The sequence below is a fragment of the Schistocerca americana genome, chromosome 7 (genome assembly GCF_021461395.2).
Source record: "Schistocerca americana isolate TAMUIC-IGC-003095 chromosome 7, iqSchAmer2.1, whole genome shotgun sequence".
Classification (NCBI taxonomy): Eukaryota; Metazoa; Arthropoda; class Insecta; order Orthoptera; family Acrididae; genus Schistocerca; species Schistocerca americana.
Genome location: NC_060125.1, coordinates 28838034 through 28852034, shown reverse-complemented (window position 1 = coordinate 28852034; position 14001 = coordinate 28838034). Strand labels below are relative to the sequence as shown.

At 37.6% G+C, this 14001-nt stretch overlaps 1 protein-coding gene across 1 annotated transcript in view; it reads left to right on the top strand.

Moving 5' to 3' along the window:
* LOC124622236 (molybdenum cofactor biosynthesis protein 1-like) overlaps positions 1–13513 on the top strand; it is a 66674-nt gene extending 53161 nt beyond the window's left edge. The window contains exon 7 of the mRNA XM_047147890.1: positions 13458–13513. Within this exon, the coding sequence (XP_047003846.1) occupies positions 13458–13513 (56 nt within the window). The remainder of the gene's footprint in view (positions 1–13457) is intronic.
* Positions 13514–14001: the final 488 nt, after the last annotated feature.

The window sequence follows — 14001 nt, the reverse complement described above, 5'->3', positions numbered from 1 at the left end:
GCGGCAGAACACACACATAAAAGAAGATTATAATTAGGCAAGCTTTCAGAGCCAGTAGCTCATTCTTCAGGCAGAAGGGTTGAAGTGGAAGGAAGAGGGGTGAAGGATAGGTCTAGGAAAAATTGTAGATTTTGAGAAAGTTACCCAGAACTGCAGATCAGGGGAGACTTTCCAGATGGGATGAGAAGGAAAGACTGATTCCACATCTACATACATACTCCACTAGCCACCATATGGTGCATGGCAGAAGGTACCCTGTCTCACTACAATAGTCTGAATAAAATTACTTGATGGTTGACATCAATCACTTGCCGCAACAATGTTGCCACATTGGCTACCAGCTACCGTTTGGTTACAGGTGACAACAAACAAGCGGCTCACTTCACAAATTATGTTAAACGTTTAACACAGAGCAATTTTTCTAGTGGCTGGTGCAAGGTATGTCAGAAATGTTGGATACTCTGTCGACTATTGATTTAAAGTGACCAGTGACTGAACTGGGGAAGACGACCCGTTTTGTATCCCTGACTGTAAACTTGTGTCCTAACCCAGCCGAGAAAATTGTGGTCAACAGTCTGCAGCAGTACTAATATCATGATCGCTTTGTTCATGGCAATTAAAGCTAACGCTTAAGGGTAAACTCAAGACAACAAAAACTCAATTTCAGGGCTGAAAGCAAATTAAAATTTCTCCGTTTCATTTGTTACCTGTAACTATCCTTACTCTAGCTGCACATGCTGCCATGTTAGAAACCAGTGAACAGTCCATGTGGGCACTTGTTCGTGGATTATAGATGACTGAGGCAGATTCCAAATGAAGAAATAGTGACAGGAAGAAAAATAAGACCAAATAGAACAGTCAAAACAATGATGAAAAATGATGCAGCAAAGTATTAAAAATAAAAAAATACATTTAAACCAATTAATTGAATGAAAATAATAATCACACTCTTTTGGTCAGATTTAGAAATAAAAATTTTGCTACATTGATGAGATTCAAACCTACGACATGCTACACATTAGATTAATCTGCCAACCATTGTGCTATGCCACAGCACTGCATGAAGTATTTATATATGTGAATGTAGTGACCCAGTTGCAACTATGAACTGCAACCTTAAAAATTTCAGTTTCACACAATGTAGTGAAAAGCTTATCTAATGTAAGATGATCTCTGTGAATATGATAACTATATGTATGATACTGAATTACACCTTGTGCTGAGTTATTCGGTAGTGTTTGGTTAGTGCTATGAATGAAATGTGTGTCTTTCATTAGCATTGTTAATGTGTGTTGTTTTTGGTGTAGCTATCGCGTGTCATGAAATACATAATAAAAATGTCGGGCTCGTGATTCGGGATACAAATACATCAAGAAAGAATGCTGAACCAGGAATTGGAAGTGACTGGCCAATTTTGGTGGAGTTTGGCAACAGCAGACAGTTCAAGTGTGACGCTGACTACTGTTATTGGCGTTCGAAGTGCCAACTATCAAGTAATTTTATTTCAACTGTAGTCAGTTCCTTTTCCGTTCCATCTGCCAATCGATTGAGGAAAAAGTGAATGTCTATATGCCTCTCTATGAGTCCTAATTTGTCGTCTCTTATCTTCGTGGTCCTCACGCATAATGTATGTTGGTGCAATCAGAATTGTTCTGCAGTCAGCACAGTGTTCCTCAAAATCCCTCCAGGGATTCCCATTTGAGTTCCAGAAACATCTCCATAATACTTGTATGTTGTTGTTTCGACCTACTGTTAACAAATCTAGTATCCTGCCTCTGAATTACCCCAATGTCTGCTTTAATTCGACCCCTTGTGGATCCCAGACACTAGTATCCTATATGTGATGTCCATCACAGCTGAGCCACACTGTAGTAAAATCCACCCAACAAACGAAAGATGATTATTCGCCCTCCCTACCATGACCCTCACAAGTTTGTTCCATTTCATATCACATTGCAACGTTATGTCCAGATATTGAAACAATGTGACTTCATTCATGACACTACTAATGCTGGATTCTGGCATTATGGATTAGTTTTTCCAACTCATCTGCAGTAACTTATATTTTTCTACATTTAGGGTTAGCTGTCATTTATCACACCAACTGGGAACTTTGCCCAAGTCATCTTTTATCCTCCTAAATCACTCAACGATGACACCTTCCATACACCACAACATCATCAGCAAACAACCACAGATTACTGTCCACTTTGTCCATCAGATCAGTTATGCACATAGAAAATATGAGTAATAGCGCTCCTATCACACATCCCTGGAATGATCCTAATGATACCCTAGTCACGGATGGACACTCACCGTCGGGATAATGTAGTGGGTTCTATTACTTCAGAAGTCTTTGAGCCACTCACATGTCTGGGAACCTATTCCATGTGCTTGTACCTTTGTTAAAAGTCTGCAGTGAGGCACTATGTCAAATGCTTCTCGGAAATCAAGAAATATGGAATCTGGGTTTGTGAATTTTGTGATGGCAAAGTTAGAGGAGCAATGCATCTGCATTAAATTTTGCGTGAAACTCAAGAAAACCTTTACACAGACACACCAAATGATGCAGGGAGCCTATAGCGATGAGTGCTTAAGCCATACTTGGTGTTATGTATTATTCACACGTTTTAAAATGGCTTTACAAAAGTCAAAAATAATCCTTGTTCAGGATGCTCTTAGATGTCCCCTGATGACGCTTGTGTCAGGAACGTCAAAGAAATTGTGTGTGGCAGTCGAAGATACACTGTCTGAGAGATTGTAGAAGAATGTAACATTTCAATTGGATCATGTTATGAAATGACACAGCATCTTGGAATGCATTGTGTTGCCGCCAAGTTCATTCCACGGCTCATGAGTCAAGACCAAAAAAACTTTTGGATCTCACAAATGAGAATGAGATGTTCCTTGCGAGAATAGTATGACCCCTGCAGACTTCTTTTTATTTCCAAAGTTGAAAAGGATGAAGTTCTGCAATGGTAGCTGAGATAAAAGAAAATTCGCAGACGGCACTTTATGCGACCCAGCAAGAGGTGTGTCAAGACTGCTCCTGGAAGTGGAAATGATATTGGGAGCAGTGTATCAATTGTGGAGGAGAGTATTTCGAAGGAGACAATCCATAGTAATTAAAAGATAAGCATAGAAAATTTTGTGGACAAAGTTTTGGAATTTTTTGAACAGACGTCGTATGACAAAAGGGCATGCTGAGTTGGCCATGAGCGATGCTTTGTACTGATTTGTGGACATAAACTTATTGGTCTCTATGAAACTGATTAGATTCAAACCCAGAATATGTTCAAGAATTCTGCAGCAAACTGATGTTACGGGTATTGGTCTGTAATTTCGCGGGTCTGTTCTTTCGCCCTTCGTATATACAGGAGACGCCTCTGTATTTTTTTCCCCAGTTGCTAGGTCTTTCTGCTGGGTGAGAGATTCACAATAAATACAAGCTAAGTAAGGGTCCAGTGCCATATAGCACTCTTTGTAAAACCAAATTGAGATTCCATCTGCAACTGGCGACTTATTTGTTTTTAATTATTTCAGGCATCGGGGATGCTTACGAGGGTGGTTTGAAAAGTTCTTGAAACAGAATAGAAAAAATGTACTTATGTCACTGAAACTTTTTTGTTTTTCAATGTACCCTGCTTGTAGATTAATTCACTTGGTCCAACAGTGTTCCAATACCTCGATCCCATCTCGACAATGATTTTCCTCCAGGCCTATAAAATAGTTGTCAACTCAGGCTATCAGTTCTTCATTTAAGTGAATCTTCATCCACAAAGAAAAATTTTAAGTTTAGGGAAGAGGCACGTGTGGCAACAATTCATACCTTAGTTTGTGTAATTTTACCATGGCGATGGTACATGCATGCGAGCGTGCATTTGCTTGATGCTAGACGACTTTCTTCCTTATTAAACCTGGCCTTTTTCGCATATCATTTGTTGCAATTTGTCCAGAAGGTTAGCATAGTATTCTCCAGTAATTGTTTGCCCAGTGGGGAGATAATGTACAAACAGAATCCACTTCTCATCCCAGAACACTGATGCCATGCCCTTCCCCGCTGAAGGAATTTGGTGGCGCATCCCAGAACACTGACGCCATGTCCTTCCCCGCTGAAGGAGTTTGGCAGCGGAGATTCAGCATGTTTCCACTGCCTTGATTGTTGCTTTGTCTCTGGGGTATAGTAGTAAACCAAAGTTTCCTCGTGGTCACAAACCAGCACAAAAGATCTTGTTTGTTTCTCCTAAAACAGGCCAAACATTGTTGTGATATGTCCATTCTCATGCGTTTTTGACACAGCGTCAAGAGTCGCGGCACCCATCTTGTGAATACCTTTCAGATGACATATGGCAAGCGTGAGCAATTTCATGCACTCTAAATTGGTGATCCTCCTTGATCATTATGCGGACTTTTGCAATGATTTCTAGAGTAGTGACACGTTTTGGCTGACCTATTCATGGATGATCATCATCTAAGCTCTCCTGACCAAATTGAAATTCATTTATCCACTTGGCAACAGTTGAAGACAAAGGAGCAGAGTCCCCTGGTGTTTTCTGGAAATCGGCATGAATGTCCTTCACTTTCATACCTTTCTTTATGAAGTATTTAATCACTGCTTGAATCTCGACCCGACCCCCCGTCCCGTACCGTCGCGTCTTTGCAGATCACTGCACAGGAACAACAACAGAGCCATGTCACTGCCACAGCTCTCTTCCAAGAGCACTGACATGGGACGGGTTTACAGGCAACAGTCCAACGAATATCATGTGAACAACTTGTGCTAGTGCTGGCCTCTTGTGGTGATTGTTGTTAGGTGTCTTTGTGCTATTGTCAAATGACGGTATGTTTATATGATTCTCTTGCATGAATGATTTCTTAAATGCAAAATTTAAAACATTTATCTCCTACTGCCACACCAGACTGGTCAAGTGACTTGATGGAATTCTTTGACTCACTTAGTGATTTTACATAGGACAATAAATTCCCCTGCTTCTCAGCCAGATCTTTTGCTGAGGTATGACAGTGGTAGTAACCTTTCCTTGTTGCCATTTGGCATTCTCTTTTGAACCAAGAGTGCAATAGCTTTTCCTTCCTCAGTATTTTCCAAATTTCATTGTTAAACCGCAGTGGCTCTTTTGCATCCTTAATTCGTTTACTAGGTACAGACTTGTTGAGAGTGCAATTCACGATCTGTTTAAGCTTTGACCATAATCTCTCTACGTCCATCTTAATGGAACTAAGTGATGTCAGTTCTGTCTAAGTGAGATGCTAACATCTGCTTATCTGCTCTTTCTGGCATGAACATTTTCCTAGCCTTCTTGACTGATTTATTAATTTTTGTAACCTTAGTTGTTATGATGTTATCATGATTATTAATCCCCATCTCTATGCTGAAGTCATTGATGATATCTGGCCTGTTTGTAACTACAAGGTCTAAGATATTTCCATTGCATGTGGCATGGCAAACTAGGTGCTCAAGACAATTTTTGAAAACCACATTCAAAAGTGCTTCACAAGATTGACTGCTCCCCCTGCAATGAAGCCATAGGCTACCATCTATACTCAGTAGGCTAAATTCACCTCCAACTAGTATTGCATGATCTAGGTATTTACGTGCTACTGTCTGTAGACTTTCTGTGAATGGCTCCAAAACTGTCATAGCAGAACTGGGTGGCTGATTATCCATTAATTAACGTGATTTCACCTAGACTTGTTATACGCAACCAGATAACTTCACTGTCACAATCAGCTTTGACCTCAATAGAGACAATGGACACTCCCTCTCCTACAGTGTCTAACCTGCCTTTCTGATATATATTCCATTAATCACTAAATATGTCAGAGCTTTCTGCTCTCGGTTTCAGCCATCTCTCAGTCTCTGAGAATAATTTGAGTGCGATACTTTCCTGGATGGCAGTAAATTCGGAAACTGTGTTACAAGTACATTGACAACTGATAAAATTTTGACAATCTACACTGGAGTGAATTCAAAAGATAAACCTCAACCAACATTGAATGTATCTTGGTGATAAAGAGCCCAAATAAATAAATTGATGATTTTATTCCATTTCATCTGATTGAATGAAACACACACAGCATAACTACTCAGAAAACAACTATAGTGCTGATTACATTTACTATCATACATGTAGCACTCTGAGAACATTTCACCTTGTCATAGTAGTCCTGTGTTTTGGAACTAGGCAGTGCTTCATTTCACAAAGCGAAAGGAATAGCTTGTGTAAAAAACAAAAGAAGGGGAAATAGTGGTTGCTGGTGTTTTTAACATTATCATTCAATTTAGTTCCTATTGTGAACTTTGCAGCTAGGATATGTAAATGCTCTGAGACTGCTATTGATAATATCTTTATGAACAAATCTAGGGGAAAGACGTCATATCACAAAACCAATAGTAAATGGACTATCTGATCACGACGTGCAGCATCTTGTGTTAAATGTTGAAACTTGTCAGGATAAAAAAATATTAAATCTGAGTACAGGAGGATAATAAATAAGCCAGAAATTGAGGAATTCAGGAAATTGCTCAAAGACATGAACTGGAGAGATGTTTACCTGACTCAAATGGAAAATGCAAAGCATTTATTAATAAAGTTACCTCCTCTTTTGAAAATTGTTTTCCCCTAAAGGTAACTCAGATCACACAGAAGTCAAAAGATAAACCATGGATTATACAAGGAATAAAGATATCATGTGGGGCAAAAAGGAGACTGTATCTACTATCTAGGAACGTTTCTGATATTAGAATTGTAATGCATTACAAAGAATACTGCAAAATATTGAATCAAGTAATCCAGAAATCGAAGTAGCTTTATTAAGAGAAAATGATAATTGTATCGGGCAACAAAATAAGAACTGTTTCAGATATAGTGAAGACAGAGAGAAGTGGGGCCAAAAAGGAAGTGGAACAGATAGCTCTAAAAGTAAATGAGACTTTGGTAACAAGTGCATGTAGTGTTGTAAATTTCTTAAGCAAGACTTAATTTTTGTTACTGACGGCTCGGGGTTATCAGGTTCGGTGAATGGTGCAATGGAGTATCTGGGACCAGTCTTTGAAGAACATCGTGTAGAACCTATTCGAGGAACTTTGAATTCCAACCATTGCTTCTCAGTATACTTACTCCTTAATGAAATTTGTTGCAAGTTATATATCTATATTTCCAACAAGTAGCTCAATACATATTATCAATACTAGGAATAAGAAAAATCTACATAAAGACCTAAAATCACTTATGTTGGTCCAAAAGGGGGTCCAATATTCAGGAACACACATTTTCAATAAATTACCAGCAACCATTAAAAACTTGGTTTCAGATAAAGCACAGTTTAAACAGAGTTTGAATGACTTTTTGATAGGCAATGCCTTCTACTCTATAGATGAATATCCTAACAGAGACTGTTAGGCCAGCTTAAGTAAAAATATGTTAGATATAAGTTTTGACAGCACTTGGTTGCAACAGTCAAAATTAGGTATTTTGTGCATGATAAATTTATTAATAGTGCATAACAATGTTTCATTCTGACAGCGTATTAATTCTGTAAATATTAGCTTTTCCAGTTTATTGTATTGTATTCACCTATTTTGACAATCTCATGACAAATGATCAGGGTAGTATTCATTATATTAAAATGTTTTGTGTTATACATTCTGACATGTTCCACACCCTCGAGAATCATCTCATTTTTTCGGTGTATGTAATGAAAACTGAATCAAATCAAATCCAATCACCATCTCTCATCATGTAATAACTTCACTTCTTCTTCTTCCCTTGTCGTCTCCTGTTTTTCCAGTACTCGTCCATCTCCTCCTCATGTTTTTCCCCCTTTATTCTATTCGTGTTGTTCTCAATCCCCTATTTCTTCTGCATTGAAAGCCTTTTATTTTTATTTACTTATTTTTTTTATTGAGGTGAGTCTCTATGGACTGCGTGGTAACAACCGACTTCACTCTAGTGTCCAGGTCTTGTTCTTGCTCCAGCTTTGACTTCCTGCCAGTATCTTCTGAGCCCCTGCAAGAAGTGCCTTTTTATGCTCTTCAGATAATGGTCCTCACTGTCTTTCGGATGTTGATGCCATGTTAAAACCTTGGTAGTTGGTCACCAATCTTCTAAATTTGTTCCTTTCAGGAATTTCTCTCTGAGATACCAATCTGCTTAAGATCTTTTTCACATTCTTTGAACCATCTCGGCCTCGTTTTCTTAGATGGGATGAAACTCCATATTCTTTTTGTTAGTCGATCACCGTCCATTTTCATGAGATACCATAAAATAACAATCATTTCTTTGTAATGGATGCTGTGATAGGTTCTGTCTTGCTGCACGAGTCCTCATTTGCTCTCATTCGCCATTGTCCATCGACCCATCTATTACCTTAGGATTTTCCTTAATATCCTACACTCACGCTTTTCCAGCCGCTCAGCTTACCTTGTCTATTCGTGGTCAAAGATTTGGATGCTTATAAGCCCTCAGGTTTTACAACTGTATTATAATGTTGGAACTTGGCCCATATACTCATAGACTTTTTGTTATAAGTATTCTTTGTCAGTTGGTATGCTTGGTCTAACTTCCTCATCCCAACAATTGCTTCTTCTTTTAATCCATTCTCCAGGTGGATGACTTCACCGAGATACCTGAAATTCTTAACTCATCCAATTTTTTCCCAGGTTGGTTATCATCCATTCAGGTCCATCACAGATGTTCGTCATATGTTTTGTCTTTTGAATAGAGATCTGGAGTCTAACTTTTTTCAGCAATTTCTGACAGCCTATTTATCTTGTTGACTGCTGACTCTATGTTGTTAGCAAAAATGGCTAGGTCAGCCGCAAAATCTAAGCAGCCAATGCACACCCCTTTGTTCTTAGGACCAAGTCTGAACCACTCTTCATTTGTTTCTCCTTGGGCTAATAACTTTCTCCACTCTTGAATGACCTTTTCCAAGACACAATTGAAAAGGTTCAGATACCTCACCCATAAATTTAATTTTTGACACTGTGTTAGTAAGAGTTTGTTTGATCAGCTTTCTTGATGTATTATCCACCCCAAACTTTTCCAAAATATTCATTACTGCCTGTCAGTCGATGGAGTCATATACTTTCTGAAAATCAACAAATATGACCACATAGTTATTTTTCCAATTTTTTTTGTACCTGATCATGTTCTTCAAGTTAAAGATCTGTTCTGCGCAAGAATCGCCCTTTCGGAAACCAGCTTGATAGTCCCCAATCAGTTGGTTACAATGATCTTCTATTCTATTCTGTATCACTTTGGAGAGAATCTTATATGGAACAGATACTAATGAGGTACCCTTATAGTTATTGACATTCTATTTATCACCTTTTTTGTGTATACGATGGATTAAAGCTGACTGCCATTCAGTTGGTATCATCCCAGCTCTCCAGATCTCCTCAAAAAGTTGGACTAGTATATCTAGAGTTTCATTATTTGCCAGCTTCAGTAGTTCCACCACTATTGAATCCTCTCCAGCTGCCTTATTATTCTTAAAGTTGTTGATGATCTCTTTGGTCTCCTCTTTACTAGATGGAGATGAGGGGTAGTTTGTGGATTGGGGCACATACAGGGAATCTTTCTTTCGGTTCATCACAATTAAGTAGGTTTTCAAAGTAACGAGACATTATCTTGCAGTTCTCTTTGTTGGTCAAGCCGAGTGTGGTGTGCGTACTGTAAGACCTTCAGTACACACACCATCAGATTATTTGACTTGTTGCTCTAACGAAGTAAGCGAGTGTCAGCAATATGTCTCGTGGTCTTATCATGGCATGTTTATCTTCTGCCATTAGGTCAGACGATAGAAATGCCACTTGCACACTTAGAGTAGCAGATTGATGGTGACCAACTTTAAATAGAACTTGATTAATTTTCACACACATTTATTAAAATAATAACAAATATAAAAATTATTTAACTTGGTTCTGGATGCTATTTACAATTGACAATCTGAAGTTCCTTTGGTATTGGTACGTTAATCTTATTCTTACATATATCTCGGATACTTGACAAAAGTGTCTATACATTTATCTTCATGGCTATGTACAGGAATATGGTAATCTTATTAGGCGCAGACTGGATCTTGACTATGGACTGGCACAGACAATTGTAGAACTCGTACAGACTGGTACAGACTAATGCAGACTGGTACAGACTAATGCAGACTGGTGCAGACAAATGCAGACTGACTGATCGAAGGTCTTTACACCCGTTATAATACCTCGCACGTTCGTGTATCACTGCATGAGTGTGATGCGCGAGGAGAAAGTGTTCTATGTTAGCAGCAATCTCATTGGCTGCGTTACATATTAATACGCGGATCGGCGGAAGCAGAATTTGGTCCGTCTCTATGGCAGCGCCATCTCGTAGTGGGGAGATGGACGAGTGCTGCGCCTGCGCTGTTGTGCTTAGCGGGGCGCACTCTAGTGGGAAATTTGTGTACGCGCTGAATACGCGGAACTATGTACACAACACTGAGCTTTCCATTTTCGTCTCTAAAACAAAAACTAGGGGCTTGGTATCCTTTCAAATTCGATTTGAACGTCTGATAGAAGTCTCTGACATTGTTTATCTGGAAACGCTGATCGATCTGTTCTAACTGCTGTTTCTCATGCAGTAGAGTTCTGGCTGCATATTTTTGAACTTCATGGAATACATCAAAATCATCAGGTCTCCTGGTAGAGTTCCACTATTTCCATGCACTTGCTGTTTGGGCCACCACCTCACCACAAACCTCATTCCACCATGTATGATTCCTCTTTTTAGCTGTCAGGATTGTAGTATTAATTGCTTGTTGGATCATGGAGGCAATGTCTGCCCATTTATGAGATTCAACTGTCAGTTACTGGTGGCATTGTTCCATTACGTTTTGATTGATTTTGAGCTTCGCAGTATCATATTTATGAAATTTATTTCCGGTTTTCACAGTCTTATTGAGAGGGATGAAATTAATTTTGATCTTGGAGAGGTGATGATCCTTTTACATTCAGTATGTTATCTGTAAAAAGGTTTCTTTCTATTATTTCTGATTGTTTGATGTTGTTTCTTTCTTATTTCTGTAATCCATGCTATCATTGATTCCTTCTTCCAGAACTACTCATTCAGTAGAGGTCTCTAAAAAAAGATTAATCTTCTTTTAGCCATTACTTCTGATATTTTCTCAAAATTTTTGTATATCTCCTCATTACTTCTCATTTTCCAGCCATCTGTAGCTTGTATTGCAACCATTATTTTCTAATAATGCTCCTTTGTGGAACCTCTGTTCTGTCCAGCTTATAGTTCATCATTAGGCATCCTCATCCATGTAAACATCCTGGTCATACCACTGTGGGATAGTGTTTAAATTTGTTTTTTTTAGTTGTACATTTCTTGTTGTAAATATCCTTTGTCAAACGATTTGCTCTCTCCAGTTTGCTGACTCTTGCATCTACTGTTAATTCTTCTAGTCCATTTTGTTGTACAGTTTGTCCAATATATTTAAATTTACTTACTAATGCTATTTTACATTTTTGTTTTTCTAAGAATGTTGATGCATTGTTTGAAATTGTCATCAATGTTGTTTTTTCGGCTGAAATTTTGGGACCAGCTCTCTTTGCTATTTCTTCCAAAAGATTTCTTTTAATAACTGTCTGTCAGATTTTTTGAAAGTATATCAGAATCATCTGCAGAAGCCAGGCAGTTTACCTTAATTCCATTTGTTTTTCGTCCTAAAACTATTGGTTCAATTTTGTGATTTTTTTTCTCCAAATTCCAATAACTTTCTATTTTTTCTAGAATGTAGTGTTACAGTAAAGGTGATAAACTGTCCCCTTGTCTAACACCAGTTTTTATTTCAAATGGTTGAGATACTTCTCCCATAAATTTAGCTTCAGTCACCCTATTTGCTAGTGTTTTGAGGATTATGTTTGCTTTAACACAAAATTCTTTGATGATTTTTACCCATAATTTCTCTGCCTACCAAATCAAATGTTTTCTTGAAACCAATATGTGATACTATTAATGGTTTGGTGATTAACAGTCTGTGGAGAATTATCAATTTTCTAATAAACATCTGTTCTGTGCAGGGTCTTCCCTTTCTAGAGCTCCTTGAGATTCTCCCAGTTATTTGTCTAAAGTTTCTACAACTCTGTCCAGAGAATTTTTGATAATATTTTGTATACCACTGGCAGAAGTCAGGCATCTCTGCAATTGTTGACATTTTGTGTGTCCCCTTTTTTTCATAGCTGTGGATTAATGCTTTCAATAATCTCTTCAGCTTTCCAAATGTTCTCAAACAGCAGTTGTAGATCATTTGTGTGTTCTGACTATTTCAATAATTTTGCTGTAGTGGAGTCTTCATTTGTTGCTTTGAAGTTTTGGAATGATTTGATGGCTTCATGAATTTATTGTTCTGTTAGTGGAAAATCGTCCTCCAGATGTTGTGGGACTGCTATTATATATTGCTACAATGTGCTGTTATTGTTATTGTTGTGTTGTTGTTGTTGTTTGGTTGCCTGTTCTTCAGCACTATCTTTCTGTTTCGTTTATCTATTTGCCGCCATTTTAGCCCATTTACCGGTATTTTCAGCTTGTTTTTCACTTATTTGACCTTTTGGTGGCTCCTCTTGAAGAGATCTTATTTCTCAGCATTTAAAATTACATCATCTGCTGCTCTTTTGAACTCAATTTCATCATGTCCAGTCTAGTTTTTTCATTCATTTAACCATCCATCTTCCTTGACTCAAGATCCTGAATTTTCATCCTTAATTCTTGAACAGTCTCATTTCTCTTTTTACATTTTCCAGATGAAGAAACTTTTGGTCCTCAAAGCTAAGATTAGTATCAGTTTTTTTATTTGTTTCTGCCTATGGCTGCTATATCTCTTTAGTTAGAATATTTTCTCTCTCTTGTATTTGATTATAGTCTAAGTCTGAATATTTTTATAAGTACATTTATTGCTGTAGCAATGAGTAAAATAAATTGTATTGCACTGCCTGTAGCATATAGCACCATTTTGACTGTTAGTCCTCTTGCTGTACAAAAAGTAGCTTTGATGATTACTTAATGCAAGTATTTTGTAAGAGCTGTGGAATGGTTAGTAGCTGTTTATATTTTTCTGATTAATTCAAGCTCGTCAATGCACATCCTGTGTTAAGGAAATATTTGCACTGAATTTACTGTGTGTTAAATATAAGCAGTGGATCCATTGGGGTAGTCTTTTGGTAGAAATATGTCAAGGTGAACAAAACAGGAGATGGTGAAGGAAGAGAGGGAAAAGATCAACATTTGCTTCTCATCAGCAATATAACTGGGTTGAAACATTCAGTGAAAATTATCTGTGACAGGAAGTTGTCAGAAATACATTTTTTGAAGAAACTTTATGTTTGTATAAGCATTTATTAAATTTAAAAATTGGATTTCATGTGTTAATACAAAAGGTAATGTTTTGCATTGCAGGCATGCTGAACCTGTCAAAGATGAAGAATCGGCCAATGATTCTTATTGGAGGATAACAGTATGTATAACTTAAACTTGAGATTCTTGAAAATAAAGCTAGTCAGTATTTCTTAACAGTACTGATTTAAATACATCTAAAAGATCGCTGTTACCTAAATGAAAGTTGACGAGCAAAGTCTTAGTGGACATTTGTATAAATTTGTCATAGGTGTTATTTACAAGAGGAGTAAATAGTTTCAATAGGAATGTGGTGAGACATTTAACAAATGTAATGACCACACATTAATAGGACCTTGTAACACTACCATTGTGATATTAGTATGCTTTTATGTAAATAACAGAAACCCTGTCTCTATGTTGCCACGTATAACCCTCTTACTAAAATTTAGTTTAGTTTCCAAATAAAATACACTGTGGACGGATAGTCCTGTTTATAGGAAAAGATAATCAATAGAGTTATCCTTCTTACAGGATTTACCATGTGTTGCGTCTAATGGATAAGTAAATTGGACTATTCACTTCTTTTCCTAAGATCTTACCCAGT